Below are 26316 nucleotides of genomic sequence, written 5' to 3'. Positions count from 1 at the left end.
GTCGTTAGATGTGCCTTCCTCACTAAGCTTAATCATTTCTAGCTTTTGGTTTAAAGTGAGAGCACTCTTTCTTTCACTTGAATACTCAGGGGCCATTGTAAGCCTTATTAATTGGCCCAATTTCAATATTTTTGTGTCTCAGGGAATAGAGAGGTGAAACAGTCAGAATATATACAACATTTGTCAGTTAAGTTCACTGTCTTACGTGGGTGTGGTTCATGGTGCCCCAAAACAATTACAATAGTAACATCAAAGATCACTGATCGCAGATCACCATAACAAATGTAATTAATAATGGAAAAGTTCGAAATATTGGGACAATTACCAAGACGTGACACAGAGGCATGAAGCAAGCAAATGCTGTTGGAAAAATGGCACTTATAAACTTGCTCCATGCAGAGTTGCCACAGACCTTCAACTTGTAAAAACTGCAATATCTGCAAAGCACAATAAAGTGAAGCACAATAAAATGAGGTATGCCTGTACTATTTTCCAAAATATCAGTGTTTCTTTTTTCCTTTAAGCTGTGGTGTTTTAGCATATTATTTAAAAGACTGAAACAGTTACCAATTTTCAGTAAAATTTACTAAGAGTGAGTACATTTTAAATTTCTTCTCAAAAATTTTAAGTGTCATGTAAAACAATTACAGTTTCATGAGAAGAAATTTCTTTGCTTATTCTACATTTTGAATTTTGCTTTATGAAAGCAAATGGCTACTTAGGATTTAATGTATTTCATATAGTGATTACTTCTAACATTCCTTGATTTAGAAATTATGTAATGAAATATTCTTGGTGTTAATAGTAACTTTTTTATATTTCAATGTTACCTATTTCAGCTCATTTACATGAAATTGATACATTCGTTACTGAAGCTATGGCAGTCTTAACAATTATGCCCCAGTCTGTGGAAGAGATAGGTAATGCAAATTTACAATATAGTAAGCTACAAGAACGGAAGCCAGAGGTGAGAATCACAAAGTAATTTATTCTTTTACTGTACTGGGGATGATTAAATTAGGTAATTTTATGTGACTATTTAGAAATATCATATAATTGCAATATTATAAGGAAGTCTATAAAATCTAGTCCAATTGATCAGTTCATGATTGGACTCTTGATGTTATGTTGGTGTAATGAAACAGTAACAATAATGCTTATTATTATTTTCAGAAGTATTTGTGCTCTCTTTTATGATGTGGCTTATTAGAATAAAACTAAACTTAAATAATTCATGCTGTTACTTCCAGGGTTGTGCTTTTAAGATGCTGAAGTATGAAGTTAGAGCTGAATTAGGAACACACACACACACACACACACACACACACACACGATGGAGGAGCTCATAATTAGAGACAAAGATAAAAGAAGTGGTGAAGGATTCATAAAAACAGTATCTAGAAGGCTAGAGCCTAGAATAAGCAAGTCAAAATTTTATAGAACATATTATAGATGATCTTAGTTATGTTTAGAAGAAGGAGGAGAAATAATTCAAAATAGAATACAAAGTTTTATATGTTCCTATTATGTGATAGGCTTAAAATTATTAGATAGATTAGAGGTAAGTGAAATAATATACCTTCATGGTGGAAGGAATTGTAAACTTTTATATGGAAGGCTTAAATGTATAAAGAGGATTTAAAGGCAAATAAGATAATGTACTTGCCTAGTAGAAGGAAATAACTAAAGAAGGAATAGCATTATGAGCTGTGGCAGTTAGCTTGATTTAGCAGAGACGTTCATTCATTTATTTATTTGACAGATACTTATAGATCACCTGATATATTCTAGGCGTTGTGCTAGGAGTTGTGGCTACAGCTATGAACATGCTCTATTCTCATGAAATTTGCATTCGTGTGTGTGTGTGTGTGTGTGTGTGTCAGAGAGAGAGAGAGGGAGAGACAGAGACAGAGACAGAGAGAAACAGAGGAGCAAGAGGAGCTAGAGCAGTGCATGATAAACTGGGGCGTGTTTCTTAGAGTGGGCAATCGTGGATACCTTATCAGATAGATGACATCTATCTGCACTGAGACCTGAAAAACTTAAGGAGGCAACCATTCCGAGATTTAGGGGGCAGATAGAACAACAAATACAAAGATCTTAAGGTAGAGAAGGAGTTCGGTATGCTTAAGGAAGATAGGTGAAAATATTGTCAAGAAACTTAGTTATCAAGAAAGCCATATTATTCAAGGAAAAAATGGTTTGAGGTGAAATTGGAGAGGTAGGCAAGGGCCAGATTATGAAGGTACTTTTAAACAATCATAATGATTTTGGGGTTTTTTTCTAAAAGTAATAGAAAGTCCTTACAGGGATTTAAGCAGAGAAGGGATACGGTCTGGTTTACATTTTGAAGTGATTACTGTGGCTGCCCTGTAAAGAATGGATTGGAGGGAGACAACAGTAGCAAAGAGTCCAGTTAGTATGATATTGCAACTGGTATACAAGAGATGATGGAAGCTTGTACCATGGAGTAGCAGAGGAGGTGGAGAGAACCGGAGAAATTGATGATGCACTTTAGAGTTAGCACCAAGGTCTTCTGATGTATTAGAAGTAGACGGAGCTTAGAGAAAAAGCAATAAACATGTCTCCTAGGTTTTGGGCTTGGGCAGCTGGGAAGCTAATGGTAACATTTACTGAGATGAGGATGACTAGAGAGGGGAGTTGTTTGGAGATTGGAAGTGGTGGGGATTGAGATGTCAGGTAGAATGAGGAGTATGGAATTTGGAGTAAAGGTGAAGACTAGAGATATAAATTTGGAAGTCATCTTAAGATTCATGATGTTTAAAGCCACAGGATTGAACTAGATCATCTGGTTGATAACAGACTGTAGAGGTTATAGGACCAGGTTTGAGCTTTCTGAAGTTTAGAGTTCAAGCATAGATGGAGGCAGCTAAGGAGATTGATAATGAAGTGGGATGAAAGTGTGTCATCACAAAAACTATGAGAAATAGATGTATTTGGGAACAACATGTGAGGCAGGAAGTGACACGAGACAGTATAAAGAGCTAGGCAGAATCTAGGTCATGTGAGTCACATTAAGGATCTTAGGTTTGATTTTGTGGACACTGAGGAGTCGTTGCTGGGTTTTAAGCAGCAAGATGTTACAGAATTGTGTTTTGGTATGTCTCTCTGTTGGCATGTGGGTTTGAAGAAGTAGGAATGCATGCAGGTATACTTGAAAACTGTTGTAATGTCTTCACAGGCTAAGTTCTGTTCACATATAGGAAATTAGAATCCTGCTCTATTTTTTCTGTCACTGATTTTCCTAGTACAACATGGATTCTTGGTCCATTGTTTTTCTGTTTCTCAGGTGAAACTGATCCTGCCCAGAAATTGCAAGCTGGTCATTGAGATATGTTTTAATTTTTTTTTTTTTTTTTGTCTATTATATTTGCACAGTGATTTTTAAATATCTTTCATTGGATATTATTGCTTTGTTGAGTAGAAAAAGTACAGGTATAAATTACAGGACACTGTTGTTTTATGGTGCTTTAAAAGGCCTAGAAGCAATTTGAGTAGTTTAGCACTTACTGACCTACACCTAGACTGTTTAACAGACTGCTCATTATACACAGCTCAGGGCATTTCAAGCAGAAGCTGAATACAGGAGTTTGGTTCCGATTCTTCAGTTTTCCCTTTCTTAAGTACCTTTTTTTCCGTGACTTACCCTTCTCTGTTAAGTAGGATAATTTAGTTAATCTATGCTTTTAGATAGTCACTAATTTTAGAAGCCTCTTTAGCATTTTCTTATGAATGGAACTTTTATAATAAGAACTTCACTTTGAACAGCTATAGTATTGTCTTCCTATATTCATGATTTAATTCAGTTTCATATTACCACTTTTATTATCCTTTTTAACTTTTGATGTTTGAGTGTCTTAGTTGAGTTTACATATAATAATGTTAGAAACTTTATATCCAGGAATTTAACAAATTATGTACAGTCCCTCCCATCAGGAAACTTGCACAGGCCTCTTAGATAGCCTCATCCACCAGAGAGCAGAGAGCAGAAGCAAGAAGAACTACAATCCTGCAACCTGAGGAACAAAAACCACATTCACAGAAAGGTAGACAAGATGAAAAGGCAGGGGGCTATGTACCAGATGAAGGAACAAGATAAAACCCCAGAAAAACAACTAAATGAAGTGGAGATAGGCAACCTACCAGAAAAAAGAATTCAGAATAATGATAGTGAAGATGATCCAGGACCTTGGAAAAAGAATGGAGGCAAAGATCGAGAAGATGCAAGAAATGTTTCACAAAGACCTAGAAGAATTAAAGAACAAACAAACAGAGATGAACAACCGAAATGAAAACTACACTAGAAGGAATCAATAGCAGAATAACTGAGGCAGAAGGACGGATAAGTGACCTGTAAGACAGAATGGTGGAATTCACTGCTGCGGAACAGAATAAAGAAAAAAGAATGAAAAGAAATGAAGACAGCCTAAGAGACCTCTGACACAACATTAAACGCAACCAACATTCGCATTATAGGGGTCCCAGAAGGAGAAGAGAGAGAGACAGGACCTGAGAAAATATTTGAAAAGATTATAGTCAAAAAATTCCCTAACATGGGAAAGGATATAGAGTCCCATACAGGATAAACCCAAGGAGAAACATGCCAAGGCACATAGTAATCAAATTGGCAAAAATTAAAGACAAAGAAAAATTATTGAAAGCAGCAAGGGAAAAATGACAAATAACATACAAGGGAACTCCCGTAAGGTTAACAGCTGATTTCTCAGCAGAAACTCTACAAGCCAGAAGGGAGTGGCATGATATACTTAAAGTGATGAAAGGGAAGAACCTACAACCAAGATTACTCTACCCGGCAAGGATCTCATTCAGATTCGATGGAGAAATCAAAAGCTTTACACACAAGCGAAAGCTAAGAGAATTCAGCACCACCAAACCAACTCTACAATAAATGCTAAAGGAACTTCTCTAAGTAGGAAACACAAGAGAAGAAAAGGACCTACAAAAACAAACCCAAAACAATTAAGAAAATGGTCATAGGAACATACATGGCGATAATTACCTTAAACGTGAATGGATTAAATGCTCCAACCAAAAGACACAGGCTTGCTGAATGGATACAAAAATAAGACCCACATATATGCTGTCTACAAGAGATCCACTTCAGACCTCGGGGCACATACACACTGAAAGTGAGGGGATGGAAAAAGATACTCCATGCAAATGGAAATCAAAAGAAAGCTGGAGTAGCAATACTCATATCAGATAAATTGACTTTAAAATAAAGAATGTTACAGGAGACAAGGAAGGACACTACATAATGATCAAGGGATCAATCCAAGAAGAAGATATAACAATTATAAATGTATATGCACCCACCATAGGAGCACCTCAACACATAAGGCAACTGCTAACAGCTATAAAAGAGGAAATCGACAGTAACACAGTAAATAGTGGGGGACTTTAACACCTCACTTACACCAATGGACAGGTCATCCAAAGTGAAAATAAATAAGGAAACAGAAGCTTTAAATGACACAATAGACCAGACAGATTTAATTGATGTTTATAGGACATCCCATCCTAAAACAGCAGATTACACGTTCTTCTCAAGTGCGCATGGAACATTCTCCAGGATAGATCACATCTTGGGTCACAAATCAAGCCTCAGTAAATTTAAGAAAATTGAAATCATATCAACCATCTTTTCTGACCACAATGCTATGAGATTAGAAATGAATTACAGGGAAAAAAACGTAAAAAACACAAACACATGGAGACTAAACAATACGTTACTAAATAACCAAAAACAAAAACAAAAACAAAAACCAACAAATTATGTAAAAGCAAAAATCTTGATTTAAAAAGCAAATCATGGAACAATTTTAAATAAATGGAATCTTAATAAATTTGATAAAATATGTTGTTTTTCACATGTCATTTTTTAACTTTTAGATTTTGCCCTTATTTCAAGAAGCTGAAGATAAAAACAGACTTTTACGGACTGTGGCAGGTGGAGGTTTAGAAACAATTAGTAATCTGAAAGCTAAGTGGGATAAATTTGAGTTGATGATGGAAAGTCACCAACTTATGATTAAAGATCAGGTAAGAACCTTTTGGTCATTTTGTTAAAATGGAAACAGTTTTTTTCTCATTTAAGATTTCTTGCTTTCTTTATTCCATTATAGCTCAGGTTTATAAGAATTTATAAGCTCAGGTTTTCTGTAACATCTTATGGAAAAACCTCAAGGAACTTTTTGGCCAACCCAATATATTGCTGATGAAATTGACCTCCCTCAGTACTTCCATACAGTAAAACACTTTGTATAAATGATGATCATGTCACATAGTTTATCTTTGCTTCCTACCGTACCAGGAATGTATGTGACATTATTTTCAGTCTTTCTTATGAATAAATTTATTTACCTACTGTGTATGGTATCTTTTAAGGGTACAATCTGGAAGTTGTACACATCTATTACACTCATATTCTATTGACCAGAACTTAGTATTATGGCTGTTAGGTGCATGGGAGACTGGGAAATGCCCTCCTTTATTAAACAGCTGTATAATCAGGTAGAACAACTGGAGGTCATTGATCAAATTTTTTTATCACATTGATTTTGTTTATAGTTATGATGGATGCTGTTAATCACATGAACGATTTTGTAATGATGATGTTTGCAGTATATCTCTTGTTTTTGTAAATTTATGGTCTAATTTATTTTTGAGTTATTTTATTGTACTTGAAATCAATAATAAAGAATAATCTTTGAAAAGCTGATACTGATATTTTTTGACCTTTAAATTGAAATGTTGGAAATAAAAATGTGAATATAAAGTAAGATTTTACTTTGAATTAAATTCTGTAAACTCTATTGGCTTATAGATTGAAGTGATGAAAGGAAATGTGAAATCACGTCTTCAGATCTATTATCAAGAACTGGAAAAATTTAAAGCTCGTTGGGACCAACTAAAGCCTGGTGATGATGTTATTGAAACTGGCCAGCAAAATACTCTTGATAAAAGTGCAAAGTCAATAAAAGAGAAAAAAATTGAGTTTGATGATCTTGAAGTCATAAGAAAAAAGCTGGTGTATGTTTATTCTTTAAAACTGATAGTGCACATTTTGGAAAAAAGAGTTTTGTATTTATATATTAAGCTAGTAATGTTCTTATATCTATTATCTTAATGTCTTTCCTTATAAACTTCAGCAGTTTTAAAAATACCAGTATTAAGTGTTCATGCTACTGCTTTCTTAGGAGTTGTTGAATTATATTAGGATTTTAAGAGAAAAGCAGATTTCTGGTTAGGCCTAGAAATAGAAATAATAGAAGTTATAATAGCAAATTAAATAAGAATAATAATAATACAAAATTAAATTTACTTAAAAGTTAAATTAGGGAGTTGGAATATTGCTTTATGTGATCTCATTGTATTTAAAAATGGAATATATAAAATTAATGGACAATTACTTTTAGAGCTTCTGGGAAAAAAATGAACCTAGCAAAATGATGAGACTTCAAAGAAAAATATTTGTTGTTTTATGTTATAATAATACAAGATATTAAGTTTAATAATTGTTTTAGGTTTGGTCCATTTAGGTAAATGCATCCATAAATTAACTGGCTTCATAGGTGAGTGGGGGTTTTAGTACCACACTTATTAAATGACATTACATTAATTAGATGAAGAATATCTTACATTCTAGAAGTGAATTCTTTCAACCTAGAAGAATATTAATGGATATTCTTTAATCTGTTCTCAGATTAATCCATAAATTTGTGCAATTCTGTATATTTATATATATGACATGTATTATGTACATAAAGTATATTGATATATATTAGCAATTTTACTTTGACTTCTTTGGAAAAAATGCATATTAATGAATTTGGAAGAGCTCGTTCCTAAGTAGTTAAAGTAAAATTCTTATGTAAAGTAGACATAGCCTCCCACTGTCTACCTCTGCTGTCAGATACATGCACACAAACACACACAGGGAATGCAGTAAATATTAATTAGTTAAACTTATTGATATTTAACAGTTTTTCTTTTTAAAAAATTAATGATATTTACTACTTGTTTCTGTAGTGATGATTGCCATCATTTTGGCCTAGAAGAGCCCAACTTCTCCTTGGCATATAGCATCTCTAAGGACATTGAGAGCTGTGCACAAATTTGGGCCCTTTATGAAGAGTTTCAGCAAGGATTTCAAGAAATGGCCAATGAAGATTGGATTACTTTTAGGTTTGATTCATAAACAGTATTTAGATTCTGATAGTTTTGTGGTATTTTTTTGGGATGTAAATTGTAAGGTATGTTTCTGGTATTTTACAGGACTAAGACATATCTGTTTGAGGAATTTTTGATGAATTGGCATGACAGATTAAGAAAGGTTGAAGAACATTCGGTAATGACGGTGAAATTACAATCAGAGGTTGACAAATATAAAGTAAGATAGTTTTACTTATCTTACTATTTAAAAATGGTGTTTGGAGCTTTCATGTATCTTTTTATTATGTAGTGACTGAACTGTAATTTTAGTTTATATATTTTTAATGATTCCATTACATGAAAAAAATAGAAAGTATAGAGTAAACCATAGAAGTTACTGATATTTCTGCTTCAGTTTGAAAGAAGTTATAACTAAGAAATTTATGGTTAAAGTTATATGTTGGAGTATTTATAACTTAGAAATTAGGATATGGGTCATTTAGCATATTTAGGATATAGGTCATTTGCTAAATTTATAAAAATAGAAATATTTTAGGTCATGTTTTAAAATATATCAAGCTGCCAAGGGAAATTTGCATGTATCCACAGCAATGTTTAATAAAAAGTTTTATACAATTCTTTTTAAGAATTTGATTTTAAGATTGTTAAATACGATAATACAGTAATTAAAAATCTTATAGATAATTATAATAAAATTAAATAATAATTTACATTTTGCTTGTATATATACATACATATGTCTTTTTTTCTTCTTTTTTAATAGATCGCAGTCCCTATCTTGAAATATGTGAGAGGGGAGCATCTTTCTCCAGATCACTGGCTTGACCTTTTTCGTCTACTTGGCCTTCCTAAGGGGACTAGTCTAGATAAATTACTGTTTGGTGATCTGCTTAGAGTAGCTGCTACAATTGTTGCCAAAGCTTCAGACCTTAAAGTAAGAATCACTTTTATAAATATCTCATAGATCTGACCTTTGTTGACATACATTTTTGCTTTATATTTTACTTAAATAGAACAGCAAGTTAAATTTCTTTCTTTCCTTAAAATAGTGACAGTGTTCCATTTTTCCATTATTCTTTCATTAGTAATACATCTGAATCTATTGATGGGGTTATAGAAACAATATAAGCCCCTTCTTTGAGAGAGAGAAAACATCTGAAATAAAATATGTCTTACTTTAAGAAGGAAGTCAGCTTTAATCAAAAAGCAAACAAGCACAAAGCATTTTATAAAATACATTTAAAATCATAGGGTATATTATAAATAGAAGCTAAGGGGTACAAAAATACAGAGAACTAAACAAGGAACCAATTTGTTAATCAGTTTTAGCATAGGTCTCAGGTGAAAATAAAACTTGCACAATTATATCATAAGTAGCAGACTTTCTATTTTGTGTTCTTCCCATTCAATGTAAAAAAATAAAAGGACTTTTGATGTCAAATTGTTTTATTTTCTAATATATTATCTAATATGTATACTTTCATCTTTGCTGATAATCCTGGAGCATATGTAGATAATCATAAGGTTATAAAGCATGACTGCTGTAGGAGGTAATTCTAGATGGTTGCTAATCATTTTAGATGTATTGGAACTTACAGTTAAATTACAATAAAATGGCTGAGTTCTGCAAAATTTTAAATATTTTCGTCGTTTGCAATGGATGCTTAAATTTTGTTTTTTTTTTTTTAGAAGTAAAAAGCGTAAGGCAGAACTCTGTATATATTTGACCATGTGAGCTAGATATCTGATATCCCTTAATACATTTGCCAGTAATTCTCTTGGATTGATGAAAATATATCCACTTAAATTTTTGTTTTTTCTTTATGGTGAAAAGCCAAATAAAAATATATCTTCTTATAAAATAGATATAACTTATTTATATGATAATGTTGAAATAATAAACATGGATATTTTGTGTTAAATAGGATTTAAATAGTCGGGCGCAAGGTGAAGTTACAATCAGAGAAGCTTTACGAGAACTTGATCTTTGGGGAGTTGGAGCAGTATTTACATTGGTTGATTATGAAGACAGCCAAAGTCGAACTATCAAGCTGATTAAAGACTGGAAAGATATAGTAAATCAAGTTGGAGATAATAGGTGCCTTCTTCAGTCCTTAAAGGATTCTCCTTATTATAAAGGATTTGAAGATAAAGTGTCAATTTGGGAAAGAAAACTTGCAGAGTTAGATGAGTACCTACAGAATTTAAACCATATTCAGAGAAAGTGGGTATATTTGGAACCCATTTTTGGCCGTGGAGCATTGCCAAAAGAACAGATGCGCTTCAACAGAGTTGATGAAGATTTTAGGTCAGTACAACTACATAAGACAAAGACACATATGATGGTTTTTATTCATATGGTGAGGTACTTAATACAAGCTAATTACTTTTACATTATTAGCGTCATCTGTGTCTTCAACTTTTTTTCTACTGGGTCCTTCTGAGAAATTAGTTTCTCTCATTCAGTCATTTACTTCTTGAATCATTTTGGTCTGGTTTCTGTCTTTACCACTCTACCTATATTAATAATATTTCCATAGTATAATAGTAGTAATAATATTACTAATATATATCTAGTATTTCTTAAAGTTACCAATTACTTTCCCATTGTAAATCTGATGGGCATTTTTTATTTCTCATTTTACTTTATCTCTGACTAGTATCTAATAGAGTTGAAAATTTCTTCTTTCTTAGAAAGTCTATTCTTTTGGCTTCTGTGATCCTGTCCTTTTTGGTTTTCTGCCCGTTTCTCTGGTTCCACTCCTGATTCCTAGTCCTCAGCCCTCTCTAAACATTTAGATGTAGACATTCTCCACCTTTCAGCTTTAGGTTTTCTCACTCTATATTCTCTCCTTAATGATCTTAACCACTCTCAGAATCAATTCTCATCTATTTGCTGAGGTCTCCTCAACTTATTTATTGAGCTCATATTTCTTTTCTGAGCTCCCAGTGTATTAAATATCCTCAACATGTCAAAACTAAATTCATGAATTTACCCCCAGTCCCTTTCCTACAGTCCCTTTTCTTTTCTCTCTGGTTTCTTTCCCGATAAATGGTACCACCTAACTGCTCAAGGCAGAAGCATAATGGATATCTTTGACCTCTTCCTCCATTTCCAAATCCATTTGTTACCAAATTTTGTTGATTCTAATCTACTAATCAATTTTATTATATCTTTTATATCTCTACTTCTTTGATTTTATTCTGAAGTAATTTTGTTGTCACTTGTACTACTGGCTAATCTTTTGACTTATTCTTATTCTTGTCTTCTCCAGTAAGTTTTTCACACAACAGCCAGAGTAGTCTTTTAAAAATGAAGTCCACATTACTTCTTTCCTTTATTCCATTAAGTAAAACTTAAAAATGACTTTCAATTGCTCTGAGGATAAAGCAGATCTAAGGATCTGCTCCTTGTCCATTTCTCTAGCCTTTTCTTGTGCTGCTCTCTCTCTCTCTCTGTCTCTTTTTATTTTTTTTATTTTTTGCTTTAGTGACTCTAGCCTTTAGTTTCTCTAACATACCACGCCCTTTCTCAGGGTCTTTGCCAGAAACTGTTTCCCTCCTACTCAGTGCCTTTTTCTTTTTCATTATCATTCAAATCTCAGCTTAAATTACTTCCTCAAATAAGTCATAGGTTAGGGATTTCCGCATTAGCCTTTGTACTAATTCTTTCTTAGTACAAAACAGTCCTTTGTACTTTTCTTTCTTAGCATTTATCATAATTTTATTTGAATATTTGGAGAAATTATTTAATATCTTTCTCTGTCACTGGGCCATTATCTCTATGAGGTAAGGCTTAATATTTGTTTAGTGAGTGAATGAAATAGGAGAATGTGCAATAATGGAGGTTAAAAATGGTAATGGGGTATTATTAACTTTGAGGATTATTTATTAGAAGTATAATAATGTATTGCTGTTATACTGATGTTACTAGTTTGTTTTAAGCAAGCAAGAAAAAGTCTCCATATCCCTCTTTCAGCCAAAAACTGTTAAAATCGATGTGAAAATAACTTTTTTTCTTCTGCAGATCAATAATGACTGACATCAAGAAAGATAATAGAGTCACAACGTTAACTACTCATGCAGGAATCAGAATTTCTCTACTAACGATACTTGATCAGCTTCAAAGATGTCAGAAATCATTAAATGAATTCTTGGAGGCATGGTTTTTTAAAAAAATCTTTGTATAATAAATTATAAAGTGCTTTAATATCTTAATTATTTGAAAAGAGATTATTCTTTTTTTTTTAGGAAAAACGCTCAGCATTCCCAAGATTTTACTTTATTGGTGATGATGACTTATTAGAAATACTGGGCCAGTCTACCAACCCATCAGTGATTCAGTCTCACCTTAAGAAACTGTTTGCTGGTAAGATTGAACATTTATTCAACAGATACTTATTGAGTTTCAGTTATCTGCCACGCATAATGTTAGGCTCTTAGGCAGACTGTTGAATAAAATACAGGTCATACACTCAAAGAACTCTAGTTTAGTGGGCGAGGCAAGCTAGTAAGTTGACAAATATAATATACGACAATTTCTATGGTCAACATAAGTATGTGGTGTTATAGCTGCATCTGTGAAGACATTTAGCTCAGTTTTGGGTATGTAAAGATGACATCTCAGGTGAGATCTGAAGAATTTATAGGTCTTAGCTAGAGGAAAAATGGGGAGGCAGAGGGAATAGGATGTGCAGAGGTCTGAAGTGAAGGAGAACATGTCCATTCATTATTGAGTTTAAGGTCTCTTGAGTGATGTCCCAGTGGAGATACTCAGTAGGCAATTATTGTTAGAAGAGATACGTGGGATGGAGATGTAAAATTGGGAGTCATCTGTGTATAGATGATAATTAGGCTATAGGAAGAGGTGAGATTACCTGGTAAAAAGTGTAGAGTAATAGTACCATATGCTTCGATGTTGTTGAATCATTTTAGTTGGGTAATTGCATTCGGAATTGGTTTGCTACAAACACGATGATTATTATTTTCTTGAAATAGTATTTGTTGGAAAAGAGCTGTATTTTTCAAATTAACTTTAAGAAGTAAAAACTTTTCATCATCTTCACTTGCAGTCAGGGATTAGCAAACTGTAGGCCCACAGGCCAAATCTGACTAGCTCTGTTCTTTTTTTTTTTTTTTTAAATAAGGTTTTGTTGGAAGGAATACAGCCATGTCCATTATTGTCTATAGCTGCTTTTGTGCTACAGGCAGAGTTGAGTAATTGACACCGAGACCTTATGACCTGTAAAAACCTAAGATATTTACTCTCTGGTGCTTTACAGAAGTATTTATTAACCACTGTATATCTGAAGCTTTAGAGTGCTTATATCTGTAACTGTGATTTTTGCCTGTGGAAGATAGTAGAAAGAGCTCTTGGAATCAGAAAGCTTGCTTCCAAGCTCTACCTCTACTATTTATTAGCTATTAATTTACCTCTCTGAAATCTAGTTTCTTTCTTTAAATTGTAAATAGTAACTTATAGGGTTTTTCTAAAGATCAAAATTAGGTAATGTGTTTTTTTATATACTATAAAGTGAGTGCAAATTTTGGGGAAGGGAAGTCTTGTTTGCTCTCCCCCTTTCCTATTATCTTTTTGTCTCATAAATGTAAGTGGAATTACTGGTACATATTCTTACGCACTCATTTGTGCCTGCTTTTTTTCACTCATCATAATGGTTTCAAGATACCTAAAACTATGTTTTATTCCTTTTTATTGCTTAAAATAGTCAATTGTTCAAATATATCACAGTTTCTCTATTCACCTGATGGGCATTCAGTTGTTTCCAGTTTTGGGTTATGAAAAGCTGTTCTATTTCATTATATAACTGAATTAATATAATTCTAATATATTCTATATTATGAAGTATACTTTATGTATTATGTGGTGATCATATATACTGTCTAATAATTATGTCTTTAATAAAGCTTTTGCATATAAATTGTTGCTTTTGTAATGTAGGCATTAACAGTGTGTGCTTTGATGAGGAATCAAAACATATAACTGCAATGAAATCTTTAGAGGGAGAGGTTGTACCTTTTAAAAACAAAGTTCTTCTGTCAAATAATGTAGAGGTAAGTAATTCTTTTTCAAGTGTGAAAGTATAAAGAATTAACGATATGAACTTTGTATCAAAATTCATTCAGTCAATTTGTAGAGTAAGTTGGTTAATTTAGGCCTTTTGGAAACATATCTTAAGAAATAATTTGTTTTGTTAGGTTCAGAATGATTTGATATTAAAGAGAATATATATTTTTAGTCTTTGGAAGGCAGCATGTAATTTTGAAAACAACTTTTGTTTTGCAGTCAAGAAGAGTTGGATATTAATTGTAACTCCACAACTTATTAGCTATATAACTTAGAGTCTCAGTTTTCTTAACTGTAAAATGGGAGTCCTACTAGCAAAGACTTTCTGTTGAAAATTAAATGAGATAATTGGCTTTAGGTACACTATAGTGTTTGGAACATAACTACTCAATAAGTCTTTGTTCTTTTTTTTTTTTTCTTTAAAATCTGAGTTGTATGAGATGATTTAAGTGAACAAGTAAACTCGAAACTAGTGCATTTATAGTACAACTATTGATTAATTGGTTCTGCAGGACTAAAAGTGAACTGTCAAAAGCCTATTACAGTTATACAGCTAAAGCCAACAGCAATAGGATGTAACACATTGAACTGTAATTTTTAAGTTCTAAAGGTATCTTTCAACTGCAAGTCAGGGCCATGCCTTATCATGCATGTATCTGTACAGTTTAGTAAAAAGTCCATTCCTGGTTAGGCCTCAACATTTTATTGGATGTTGAGTATATAAATCAAGTGGTTGAAAGGATAGAAGGTTTGTTAAGTAGCTCCCATATTTGGTGAAGAGATTTGTTGTTTTTGCTGTTGTTTTCCTTTCTTGTGATTTTATTAGGACTGGATGAACAGAGAAAGAGCTTTTAGCAGCTGGGGGTAGTGCAGCGCTCCGGGAGCTCTTGTGATGATTAGCAGAGTAGGTGTCTGCTGCCTTGCACTGAGAGCTTCTTACTTTTTAGCTGCAGTGGCTTTTGAACTGGGCAAAAGTTTGTGCCATTTTTAATACTGGAAAGTGCTCTAAAGATAAACAGTAAAAAGCTAGAACTTAAAATAGGTAATGATGAAAAGCTATTTAAGATTGTAGTTTTTGCTCTTATCTTTTATTGCAAATGATACAGTTTTTAAAAGTTAAGTAGTGATTCTTAAATATTCATTGCTATTTTTATCAATCATCATTATTATTTTAACTTTAGTTTAAACTTTTATTATTTTATCTATAATCAAATGAGTGAAAAATGTATTGTTTTGACCTTGAAACAGAATTAGTTTTGTTTGAAGAGGGATCTTCACTCCTTAAATAATATGGTTCACCTTAATGAAGCAATCCCTTCCTGTGGTTACAGCTTTCTGAATATAAGATCATCAGGATAGTGTGAGCCAGGGGACTTAGCTAGTCAATGTGACTCTAATTTATTGGCCCAGCTATCTAGTTTGATTTATCATAATGATGAAATGAATGGGTTAGTTTTTAAATGTTCATATTTTTTTGGTTTGTATAGATGGTGATAGTGATAACTAACTACAAATTTTTGAGTTTTCACACTTACCATTATCCCAAGAGGCGAAAAAATAGTTTTCTTCATTTAAATCATTTATTAATAAAAATTATATACCATACAACACATTTTGGGAGTGTGAGAGTCAATAAGAAATCATAACCTTCCTCCTGAAATAAAAGAATAGAGTCATTAGCTTGTGGTTTTGTTTTATGACTTGTGTAATAAGAAATAATATATTTTCTAATTTTATTTTCAGACTTGGTTAAATGATTTAGCCTTGGAAATGAAGCAAACTTTGAAAGAGTTGTTGACGGAATGTGTCACTGCTGGACGAAGTTCTCAAGGTGCAATTGACCCATCCTTTTTCCCTTCACAGGTAAGGGGGCTTATGTCTAGAGTACAGGTAGGCATGGTGTCATTGGAAGATCCCTGACCTGGAGGTCAGGAGGCTTAGACAACTGGGATCTTTGTTTTCTCTTTATCTAACAGTTAACATTGACTAATTGCTTAATTTCTGAGTCTCAGTCCCTCAGCTGTTAAATGTGAGGGAGCAACAGCACGATAGTGAAATTCTCTTCTAGCTCCATTAGTTTGCCATAATTCAGATGCTGTCAAGCAGAAGGCCTGCTGAGATCTAAACTACCCAGGCCACTGGGGAGTGGAACTGGGAGGCAGAATTAGTCATGGATTAGTTTCCTGGTTCCGGATGATTAGTTCATTGTTGATGGAGAGGCACAGGATCTATAACATTGTCTCCCACCCTTCCCATGGACTCATCTAGGAGTTGGAGCTGGTGGGAGTTTAGTAGTGTTAGTGTCGGTCTGAAACGTAGTCACAGTACTGAACTAGAACTTTGGCAGGGAAGAAGAGCACTAGGTTTCATGGTTGTTATAGAGATTGCTGCAGGTCAATGTTCATAGGAACTCATTCCTGAAACACTGGATGCTAGATATGTATCTTACAAAACTTGTTCTGGGCCTTATTAAAGTGTAGCACTAAGACTTGGGTTAAATATCCTGCCTTGTTCAGGATTAGTTTTATTGCTGGTTGAGACTAACACTACGGAGGTAGGATATCAGGAACTTCAGTTCTTAGGGACTATGAAAGGCAGGTATTGAGATGTTCTATGATTTCTCACAGGAAAATCTACCTAACAATTTTTTGCTTTTCAGATTAAAACATTTAGTAGCTATTGGAACAGGGTTTTATGTTGGTTCTTTTAAAGCATGAGAAGTTAAATAGGAAACTTGGAACATTTTGGATTCATAGCCATTTTATCACTCATATCATTTTGTATCTTTTAGCTGTTTAAGTCAAACTAAAATATGTTTAAAAAATCTTGTTAAGTTCTTAGAGAAAAATAAAAGTAGTCATTGATGAATAATAATGCCATTGCAAAGTCAGAGTCAAAATGCTTTTATTATCTCTGGAAATGTTTCCTAGTACTCTGTCAACTTCCAGGTAGGATTTAAATTGACTGAGAGTAAAAGACACAATATTAAAAAATATACAGAAGTAAGAATTGCATAATAATTAGACTGAGGAAATGACAGTTATATCAGGAGATATACTGGGAGCTATAGGCTGAAGAATGTTGCTGGATTTGAGCCTGAAACTTAGTTCTGGGCTCTGAGCAGTCAAGTAAACATATGAACTACTAAACATGCATACAGTTCATAATCTATCAAAACAAAGAATTCTAGTTTATTAGCAGTTAATGTTAAGAAAAATTTATCTCAAGAGCATTTATGTAAGGGGATTGAATAGTATAACTGGTTACATGAATGTCTGGTACAAGTTACTGTGTACTATTAATTCAGTTCTCTAAAGACATCTTTGTAAGGACCAGAAAGCACTTTCTGGTCTGGGAAGGAGGCAGCATGATAAAGTAGAAAAAATCTGACAGACCTTGGTTCAAATCCTACCTCTGCCAGTTATACTTTGAGTGATTCTTTTTGACACTTAAGTTAAGAGGGTATAATAATACCTCCACGGCAACTCATTTTGAAGGTTAAATTCTATAATGTTTGCAGAGCACCCTTAGCGACCGTTACATTTTAGACAATGTTAGTGTTTGTCCAGGTATCTTAATGGTAATGTGACACGAGAATTAGTTAAGACTGTATCTTGAGTATCATTTCTGTTAGCCTCTCATAGAAATCGTATAGCAGACTGTTAAAAATTGAGATATTGATGTGCATTATTATTAAAATTTATTTATAATACAGAAATTCAGTAGTATTGCCTGAGTGGAAATCCATATATATGAGTATTAGTTTCAAGGTGGCAAGTGAAGATTTTCATATGAAAATTAAAAAGCAAAGTCTTTTCTCACAAAGCAGATTTGGATCTGTTTAAACGCTTCACTATATACTCGATTAAAGAAGCTGGTGAGTTTTGTACTACAAAGTATGAGAGGTGACTTTGCCCTGGAAAGTTACTAATTGGCTTTCTCTTTTGTTAAAGAACTTAATGTGGTATTTGTACAATGTTCTAAGAGCAAACAGCAGCTTAGCCTGCTATATTAAGTATTAAAATTATATATAGATAATGAATTAATCTGATAAATAGAGGCATTTGATGGTATTTTCTGGATGCTAAAAGGTATATATAAGAAAAAAACAGTCTGTTCAGTAGTTAATTGGTCAGTAGGTTTAGTGTTTTTATACGATGATGGATCATGTCTTTAGTTTAAAGGAGGATATTGGTTTTCCTTGTTCATCTAAGAACTGTATCGAAGTATTTTAATACAAGTTTACAAAATCTGGTGTTTAAATATATCATTTGCTTTATCAGTAACCTTGCTATATTGATAATATTATAGAAATCCTCTCAAACGGCATTAATATTTCGTGTTTTATGTAAATGTGAAGTTGATCTGTATTTAGTTTCTGTTTATGGGTATTAAATTGAAAGATTAAGACAGACTTTAATTTAGGATAAAATTGGTGTTTTGAAATTGTAGACTTCAGTAGTATACTGAGAGATTATTTTGGAATGCTAGAAGATTACTCTTTTTATTAAATAGAATGCATCATACTCTGATATCTTTGCATCTTACTGGTTAAAAAGAAGCCATTTATGAGGAGAGTCATGGGAAGAAAGTACAAAGCACTTAGGTTATAATAAGCTTGGTGGGCTCTAAGACCCAAAAATAGGCCTATAGGAGAATAGTAAAAGATGAGCTCTGAGAAGTAAGCTTGGGCTGCATCACACATGCTTTTTCTACAAATGTATTGCTCTATTAATATTTGAGGTGCCACTAAGACATTCAGGTAGAGAAATCCAATATGTAATTGGAAATTTGGAAAAAGGTATCTTTCCTTAAATTTATAAAATATTTCTAAGTAAATTCAGCTTTTAAAAATAATTTTTCTCTTTATTCATTAGATATTATGCTTGGCAGAGCAGATTAAATTCACTGAAGATGTAGAAAATGCCATCAAAGATCATAGTCTTCATCAGATTGAAACACAACTGGTGAATAAGTTAGAGCACTATACTAACATTGATACAAGTTCTGAGGATCCAGGGAATACTGGTATGGGAAAATATTCCATTTTCTGCCTACTTTTGGGTTACTTGAACATTTTTTTAGTATTCTGTCTTAATTTATCTATTGTGCTTTTGTCTGTCAATCAATCATCTATGTGTCTATTTTGGAGGTTACTTTAGGAATTACAATATACATACTTTTATATTGTACTTAGAATCAATAATTTACTATTTTAAGTGGAATGTAGAAACCTTACCACCATATGGGTTTCTTTATCCTCCCCTTTTTATGTTGTTTTCAATGTATATAGATATCTGTATACATTGAAAACTCCATGAAATTATAATGTTTTTCTTTAACCGTCAAATGTATTTTAAAGGACCTGAGAATAGTCTATTATATTTATCTAGATGCTTACCATTTCTGTTGCCCATCCTTCATCCTGATGCTCCAAGTTTCCTTCTGCTGTCATTTTCTTTCTTTGAAGAATTTTCTTTAGTGTTTCTTTTAGAGCCCGTTTGCTGACTATGAATCTTATAGATTTCCTTCTCTTGAGAATGTCTTCATTTCACCTTTATTACTGTCTTTTCTGATGTGAGTTGATTTTTTTGGTTCTTTTCATATTGAATGATTTTGGATTGTATCCTGGACATTTTGAATATTGTGTTATAAGAGTCTGAGTCTTATTTAAATTTGCTGGATAATGTTGATATTTTTCTGTTAGCAAGTGATCTTGTTGGGTTCAGGCCACAAGTTTCAGCCAGCTTTCTGTGGGTTGTGGTTCCAATGTCTGTTCTGTCTTTGCTATACTCTTGAGATCTTCCCCACATGTGTGCCACCTAGTGGCCAGTTATCAAAGTCTTTGGTTTAATGTTTAGGATGAGGTCTGCACAGCTCAGGCTGAGCTCAAGGGTTCATAAAGTTTATAGGGTCGTTTTCGCAATCTTCTCCCCTTCCATGGTCTTAGCAGTGATTTTGTGGTTCTCTTGGGCTCCTCTTTTGGTCCTCTGGCCAGAAAGCTGGAGTTTCATGTACTGTACTCTCCTTCACACTTTCTGTTACTGCGCCCATGTCTTGGACCAGTTGATGGGAGAAAAGAGACAAAAAGAGCAATTTGAGTTAGTCCCACTGTCTTGGGATCATAGCTCCTCTGATTTCAGAGGAAAGTTCCCTTCCTTCAGAGTTTTAGGCATTTCTGGGTCTCAGCTGCCAGCGCTGAGACTCCTTTTCTGCTTTTCAAGTCTGAGTTAAAAGCCTTCTCCTGGACCTCTCTCTGTCTACACCAGTATGGGTTTCTGGCAGCATTGAATCCAGACCCATGGATATAAAAGAGGAAAAGGGAAAAGAAAAAAGGTAAATTTACCACTGGTTTGGTGGCACTTCTAATTCTGCCCTTCCGCAATTTGCCTGATACTCTTTACTTTTTCAGAGTCCTAAATAGCAGTTCAATGTATGTTGTCCGTGTTTTATACCTGCATTCAGAGGGAGAGACAGGCTGAGTGTGCTTACTCCCTTGCATAAGGAACCAGAACCCTGGTTTCGTTGAATTTTGATATCTTAGTTTTCACACACACAATTCTTATTGGTGGATTTGACATTCTTTTGACTTGCATGATATATATTACTATACTATTCAAATGTATCATGAAATTACCATTTAAATTCATTTATTGAGAAATCATATATGTGTGTGTGTGTGTATATATATAAAATCATAAAGTACATAAATCACAGGCTAACATTTTCCCCAATTATTTTAATTGTATACAGAATCTGGCATTCTGGAGCTTAAACTTAAAGCACTTATTCTTGATATTATTCATAATATTGATGTGGTGAAGCAGTTAAACCAAGTTCAAGTTCATACAACTGAAGACTGGGCTTGGAAAAAACAAGTTAGATTCTATATGAAAAGTGATCACACATGTTACGTTCAAATGGTGGATTCTGAACTTCAGTATACTTATGAGTACCAGGTATGACTTGTGGCAGAAATGTTTAATTTTTCCAGTTAGAAATTATTTACTTTAAAGGAAATTTGCTATTGGATGAAAGAGTTATTTTTATTTTAGCTGTAACTTTTAAGAATTTTTTTTGGGTTATTGTCTTCTATTTCATCATAATTAAAAAGATGTTATATTGGAAAAAATTCTATATACAAAAAAAGTTAAAATAATGGCAGTGTTGTGCTGAATTCTCTAAATGTACCTTTTCTTAGAGCAGCATTTATTTATACAGATTGAAATATAGCTTTAATCTAAAGAGAACTGAATATTAGGGAACCTGAATGGAAACAATTTGGTTTGTGCCTCCTTTTACAAGGCCAAAATTAGTGCAATTGTTAATATGTCAAAGTATGTTTGTTAAATATTCTCTTTTTGTAAGGTAAAAGAATTTTCAAGCAAATAACCTAGCTCATGTAACCTGTTCTCAAAAAATCCAGCTGTATCCTCTCTGCCTTTTTCCATCATAGTGAGTCAATCATAAGGATATATTTGACACTTATGTTAATAAGCATATGTCAGGAGAGTTGCCAGCTGGCTCTTTCAAAAAGGAAATGTATTTTGAGACCCAAATCTGTCCACCTAGATTAAAGAAAAACTCTATAAAATGCAGCTTGAATTGGACTCTATTTCCGCTAAAATTTAGTAGAAATTTTGAGAATTATTTGATAGGTTAAGATTATTAATTTCATAAGGAATTTTTCAAATTAATTATACTTTGAGGTCTCCAAAGTAGTTCTGATTTTTGAAGATTGTAAGATTCCAGGAAGTAATTTACATGAATTTTAAAATACAAAATAGGATGATTATTGTACATAATTATATTGAATTGTATTGGAAAGTGTATAATTGTATACAGTTTCTGGATTTGTCTGCCTTAGAGGTATATCTTTGTGACAAGAACTTGAGAGACTATTTGGAAAACCTAACAGTATGTCAATTGAGGATAGAATAAAAATACATGCTTGAGAAATAACTAAGTTTAATTCCAGTTTGTGCTTTAGAAGGTTTCTTGAATTACTAAAAAAAAATTTTGTATATTTTTTTCTATGTTAACAACTTTAAACTATTTGTTGCCTTTTTAATTTTTTAGCTAGAATTGCTATTTAACTACACTATATAATATTTGCACATATTGAATGGAATATGAATATTTGAAATTTATATTTCCCTTGTGTAGGGTAATGCTCCCAAGCTGGTTTACACTCCACTGACAGACAAGTGCTACTTAACTCTCACTCAAGCCATGAAGATGGGACTTGGAGGAAATCCTTACGGACCAGCTGGAACTGGAAAAACTGAATCAGTAAAGGCTTTAGGTGGACTTCTTGGAAGACAAGTTTTAGTTTTTAATTGTGATGAGGTAGAATAAATAATTATCAAACGATGTAATAGTGTCTTAGATGTTTGGAATAGTTTTCACATACTTATATATGAAATGCTCTATTTTAAAATCACTCTTCTTTTAAATCACTTGAAAGTGGATTTTATTTGAGAAGTAAAATGGAGAGAGGTTGCACATAGTATAGTCCAAAAACTTTTCTAAAGAGAACTATTACATAGAGATAATTTTAAATACAGAATGAAGCTTTATGTTAGAGGAAAAATCTTAAATTCTTATTAAGTTACCATTTTCAAAACATTATGTGTATTTTGACTTAAAGAATAACTGAAACAAAATCTTATACTTGTTTAGTTCTGTGTACTTTGCAGAACACTTTCACATGAATTATTTTGTTTACTCCTTGAAACCATCCTAGGTTTTGAAAGAGTAGCTGTTTAATCTCTGCTTAAAAAAGAACTAAAGAGGCATAGATGGGTGAAATGATTACCTTCTCACTAAATGACATAAAGTATTAAATTATTATTAGAGATTTTAATTATTTTTACTGAATATAATTTTTATTGTTATTTTTAAGGGCATCGATGTGAAGTCAATGGGACGAATATTTGTTGGTTTGGTAAAGTGTGGGGCCTGGGGTTGTTTTGATGAGTTCAATAGACTGGAAGAATCTGTACTGTCCGCAGTTTCTATGCAAATCCAGACAATTCAAGATGCTTTGAAGAATCATAGAACTGTATGTGAACTGCTTGGCAAGGAGGTATAGCATATATTGGGAATTTAAAGAATTAAACTATTTTATAAGACTTTGTGTTACTCATACTCAGGCAAATAGTCTATGTTTATTTCTCCTGGCACCTCTGTTTCTAATTTGTGACCAGTGTGTTAAACCTTTTTACCTGTGAATTGTCTCTGAGTTTCTCACCCTTTTTGGGTCCCATTTCCACCATTCATCTTCAAACTTTCGATATTGAATAATCCAGTTATAATAATATTTGCTAACATTTATCAAACACTCTATGCCACTGTGCTTAGTGCTTTTATGCATTGTTTCATTTAGTACTCATAACAATCCTTTGAGTTAGGTACTATTATATTTTTTTAACTTTATGGATGAGGAAGCTAGGGCTTGATATGTTAAACGTAAGAAGTGGAGCTGGAAATCGAACCCACGTCTGTCTAATTCTGAAATTCATGTTTTTAATCACTATTCGATATGAATCTTAAAACAATAAATACTTAACTATCCTTCTGTTGCTCACTTCTCCCCGTAGGAGGTATACATTCATTGTCATTAGAACTTAAACTTATTTGTATATAAAACATAGATTTCTCTATATAATGTGTAATGGTGAATACACCGAAAGTTGAAAGAACTGTGAAATTATCCTCTTCCCCATAATAACATTTTCCCAATACAAGTTTTTCAGGGTAGACCAAGAAAGTAGGACCAGTTCTAACATTGCCTGTTACTTACATGATGTTTCAACTCTTTCTTCACAAAAAAAGAGAAATTCTTCAGTTTTTACCTCTCTGTCATCAAAATTTATTTTCTTCCCTGTTCATTTTTTGTCATTTCCTCCTCTTAGAAAGAAAAATTGTCCTTTTTCCCAACTCAAACTAATTTTTCCATCTATACTTTGGAATCTGCTTCCCAGGGACCTTCTCTTCAGAGTTATTTCTGTCCTTCTACCCATTTCTCATTGGCTTTTAAACATAATCACATATTTTCCTTCTTAATAATATATAATATTATATTAGATATAATGATACTGTAATATAATGTTTAGTATAATTAAAACATAAGCAAACCTTCCCTTAATTCATCTTTCCTTCCAACCATGCTTTTTGTTTTCTTTCCTTTATAGCCAGGTTTTTTACTCTAGGTATTTCTACTTCCTACTTGCCCATTCATTGTTTACACATTATAATTCTGCTTTTCTATTCTTAGTGCTTTGTTGAAAATGCTATTAGATACTCTCATGCTATTTTGCTCTTTGCTGTCATAGCATTTATTAACTATGATTGCTTCTTTCTAATATTCAATAGACTATAAACTCCAGAAGGGCATAAACTATTACTGACTTTAGTTCAGAGTTGTGTTGTCTCTGTGTACTTAGCAAAGTGCCTAACACAAGGAAGGCTTTTGGTAAACGTATGTTGAATGAATGAATAGACATTCAAACTAGTTACCATCACTTAAACTTTCAGCCTCAGAAAACTGATTATAAAGAGCCTCTATAAAGTAGTGTAGTTCCTAAGGAGTTTATTATATGTTGAGTAAGGAGATGTTTAGCACACTAGTGGTTGCTTTTTGCTAAGGTATAAGATGTATGTGTAGAAATACGTCACAATAAAACTTCTATTTGCAATATGTTTTATAGTTTCAAATATTTGATGCCTATGTTTTAAATTAATATTTCAGATAGAAATAAATTCTAATTCTGGAATTTTTATCACTATGAATCCTGCTGGAAAAGGTTATGGAGGAAGACAAAAACTGCCTGATAATCTTAAACAGCTTTTCAGGCCAGTAGCCATGTCTCGTCCAGACAATGAGCTTATTGCAGAAGTTATTCTCTATTCAGAAGGCTTTAAAGATGCTAAAGTGTTGGGCAGAAAATTGGTAGCTATCTTCAGTCTATCCAGGTGAGTTTTCCTGTTTTAAATATTTTAATATTTTGTAGTTCCAATGATTGATCAGGGTTATTAATGACCATTTTTCACATTTGTCCAATTTACCTATTCAGTGATTTTCATATTGGTGATTTTCATAAGGACAATTTTATATTGTACTCAAGATGTTGGTAAGAAAGATTTTAGTTTGAATAACAGAAACATCTGGCTCAAAACTACTTGTTTTTCATAAATACTATTAATTCAATTTCACTTTTTTTCTGCAAAATATTTTTATTGGAGTACTCCAGCTAAGTGATACTTACTAAACTAATTTACCAGCTGACCACTCAAAGCCTACTGTTCTTTGGAGGGAATCTTTCACAATTTTTTTTTTTTTTTTTTTATGTCTGATTTCTAGTAATAGAGATTGACTTTTAGCTTCTTTGGACAACCTAGAATTCTGGTCCATATCGCTTAAGAGATAGTGAGAACTAGAGTGTCAGAGATTGAGAGCAAGATGGATCGATTAAAGACTTCAGGAATAAAAGTAACAGGTGGTTATCATTTAGTGTCTCCATTAAGATGATAGCCAGTTTGTGAAAGGTTTATCCTGATCCTTGAGAACCATCCATCTTTAACATTTTACTTGAGTGATTATTTTGTTTTGCTTGGTTCCTTTTTATAAACTAATGTAATATTAGGACTTATTTCTATGTGTTAGTAGTTAGATTCTGTATTTCTTTTAATATGATTACAAAAATAGTTTCTTATAGCTATTTGATGATTTATGATTTCCATGTCTTTACCTAAGAGAACTTTTGACACCTCAGCAACATTATGACTGGGGTTTGAGAGCTTTGAAGACAGTTCTGAGAGGAAGTGGAAATCTTCTTAGACAGCTGAAGAAAACTAGTGTTAAACAAAAAGGTATGATTCATTATGCCAATTATAATCTTATTTTTTAAAATAAGTTTTAATTTAGTATAGTTTTAGATTTATATAAAAGTTATACATATAGTATAGAGGGTTTCTGAATATTACGTTCTCCCAGTTTCTCCTGTTAACAT

At 32.8% G+C, this 26316-nt stretch overlaps 1 protein-coding gene across 4 annotated transcripts in view; it reads left to right on the top strand.

Annotated features, from left to right (window-relative positions):
• DYNC2H1 (dynein cytoplasmic 2 heavy chain 1) overlaps positions 1–26316 on the top strand; it is a 358559-nt gene that overhangs the window by 38838 nt on the left and 293405 nt on the right. For all 4 annotated transcript variants that reach the window (XM_068554132.1, XM_068554131.1, XM_068554130.1 and 1 more), the window contains exons 20-36: positions 840–967; positions 5935–6084; positions 6869–7074; positions 8074–8229; positions 8320–8434; positions 8981–9151; positions 10143–10525; positions 12245–12377; positions 12469–12586; positions 14177–14289; positions 16046–16165; positions 19180–19330; positions 21056–21261; positions 22469–22651; positions 23208–23390; positions 25056–25279; positions 26061–26176. In XM_068554132.1, the coding sequence (XP_068410233.1) occupies positions 840–967; positions 5935–6084; positions 6869–7074; positions 8074–8229; positions 8320–8434; positions 8981–9151; positions 10143–10525; positions 12245–12377; positions 12469–12586; positions 14177–14289; positions 16046–16165; positions 19180–19330; positions 21056–21261; positions 22469–22651; positions 23208–23390; positions 25056–25279; positions 26061–26176 (2856 nt within the window). The remainder of the gene's footprint in view (positions 1–839; positions 968–5934; positions 6085–6868; positions 7075–8073; positions 8230–8319; positions 8435–8980; positions 9152–10142; positions 10526–12244; positions 12378–12468; positions 12587–14176; positions 14290–16045; positions 16166–19179; positions 19331–21055; positions 21262–22468; positions 22652–23207; positions 23391–25055; positions 25280–26060; positions 26177–26316) is intronic.

This window comes from Eschrichtius robustus, chromosome 11, assembly GCF_028021215.1.
Source record: "Eschrichtius robustus isolate mEscRob2 chromosome 11, mEscRob2.pri, whole genome shotgun sequence".
NCBI classification, from domain to species: Eukaryota; Metazoa; Chordata; class Mammalia; order Artiodactyla; family Eschrichtiidae; genus Eschrichtius; species Eschrichtius robustus.
Note: the sequence above shows the minus strand (reverse complement) of the source record. Positions and strands in the feature narration are given on the sequence as shown.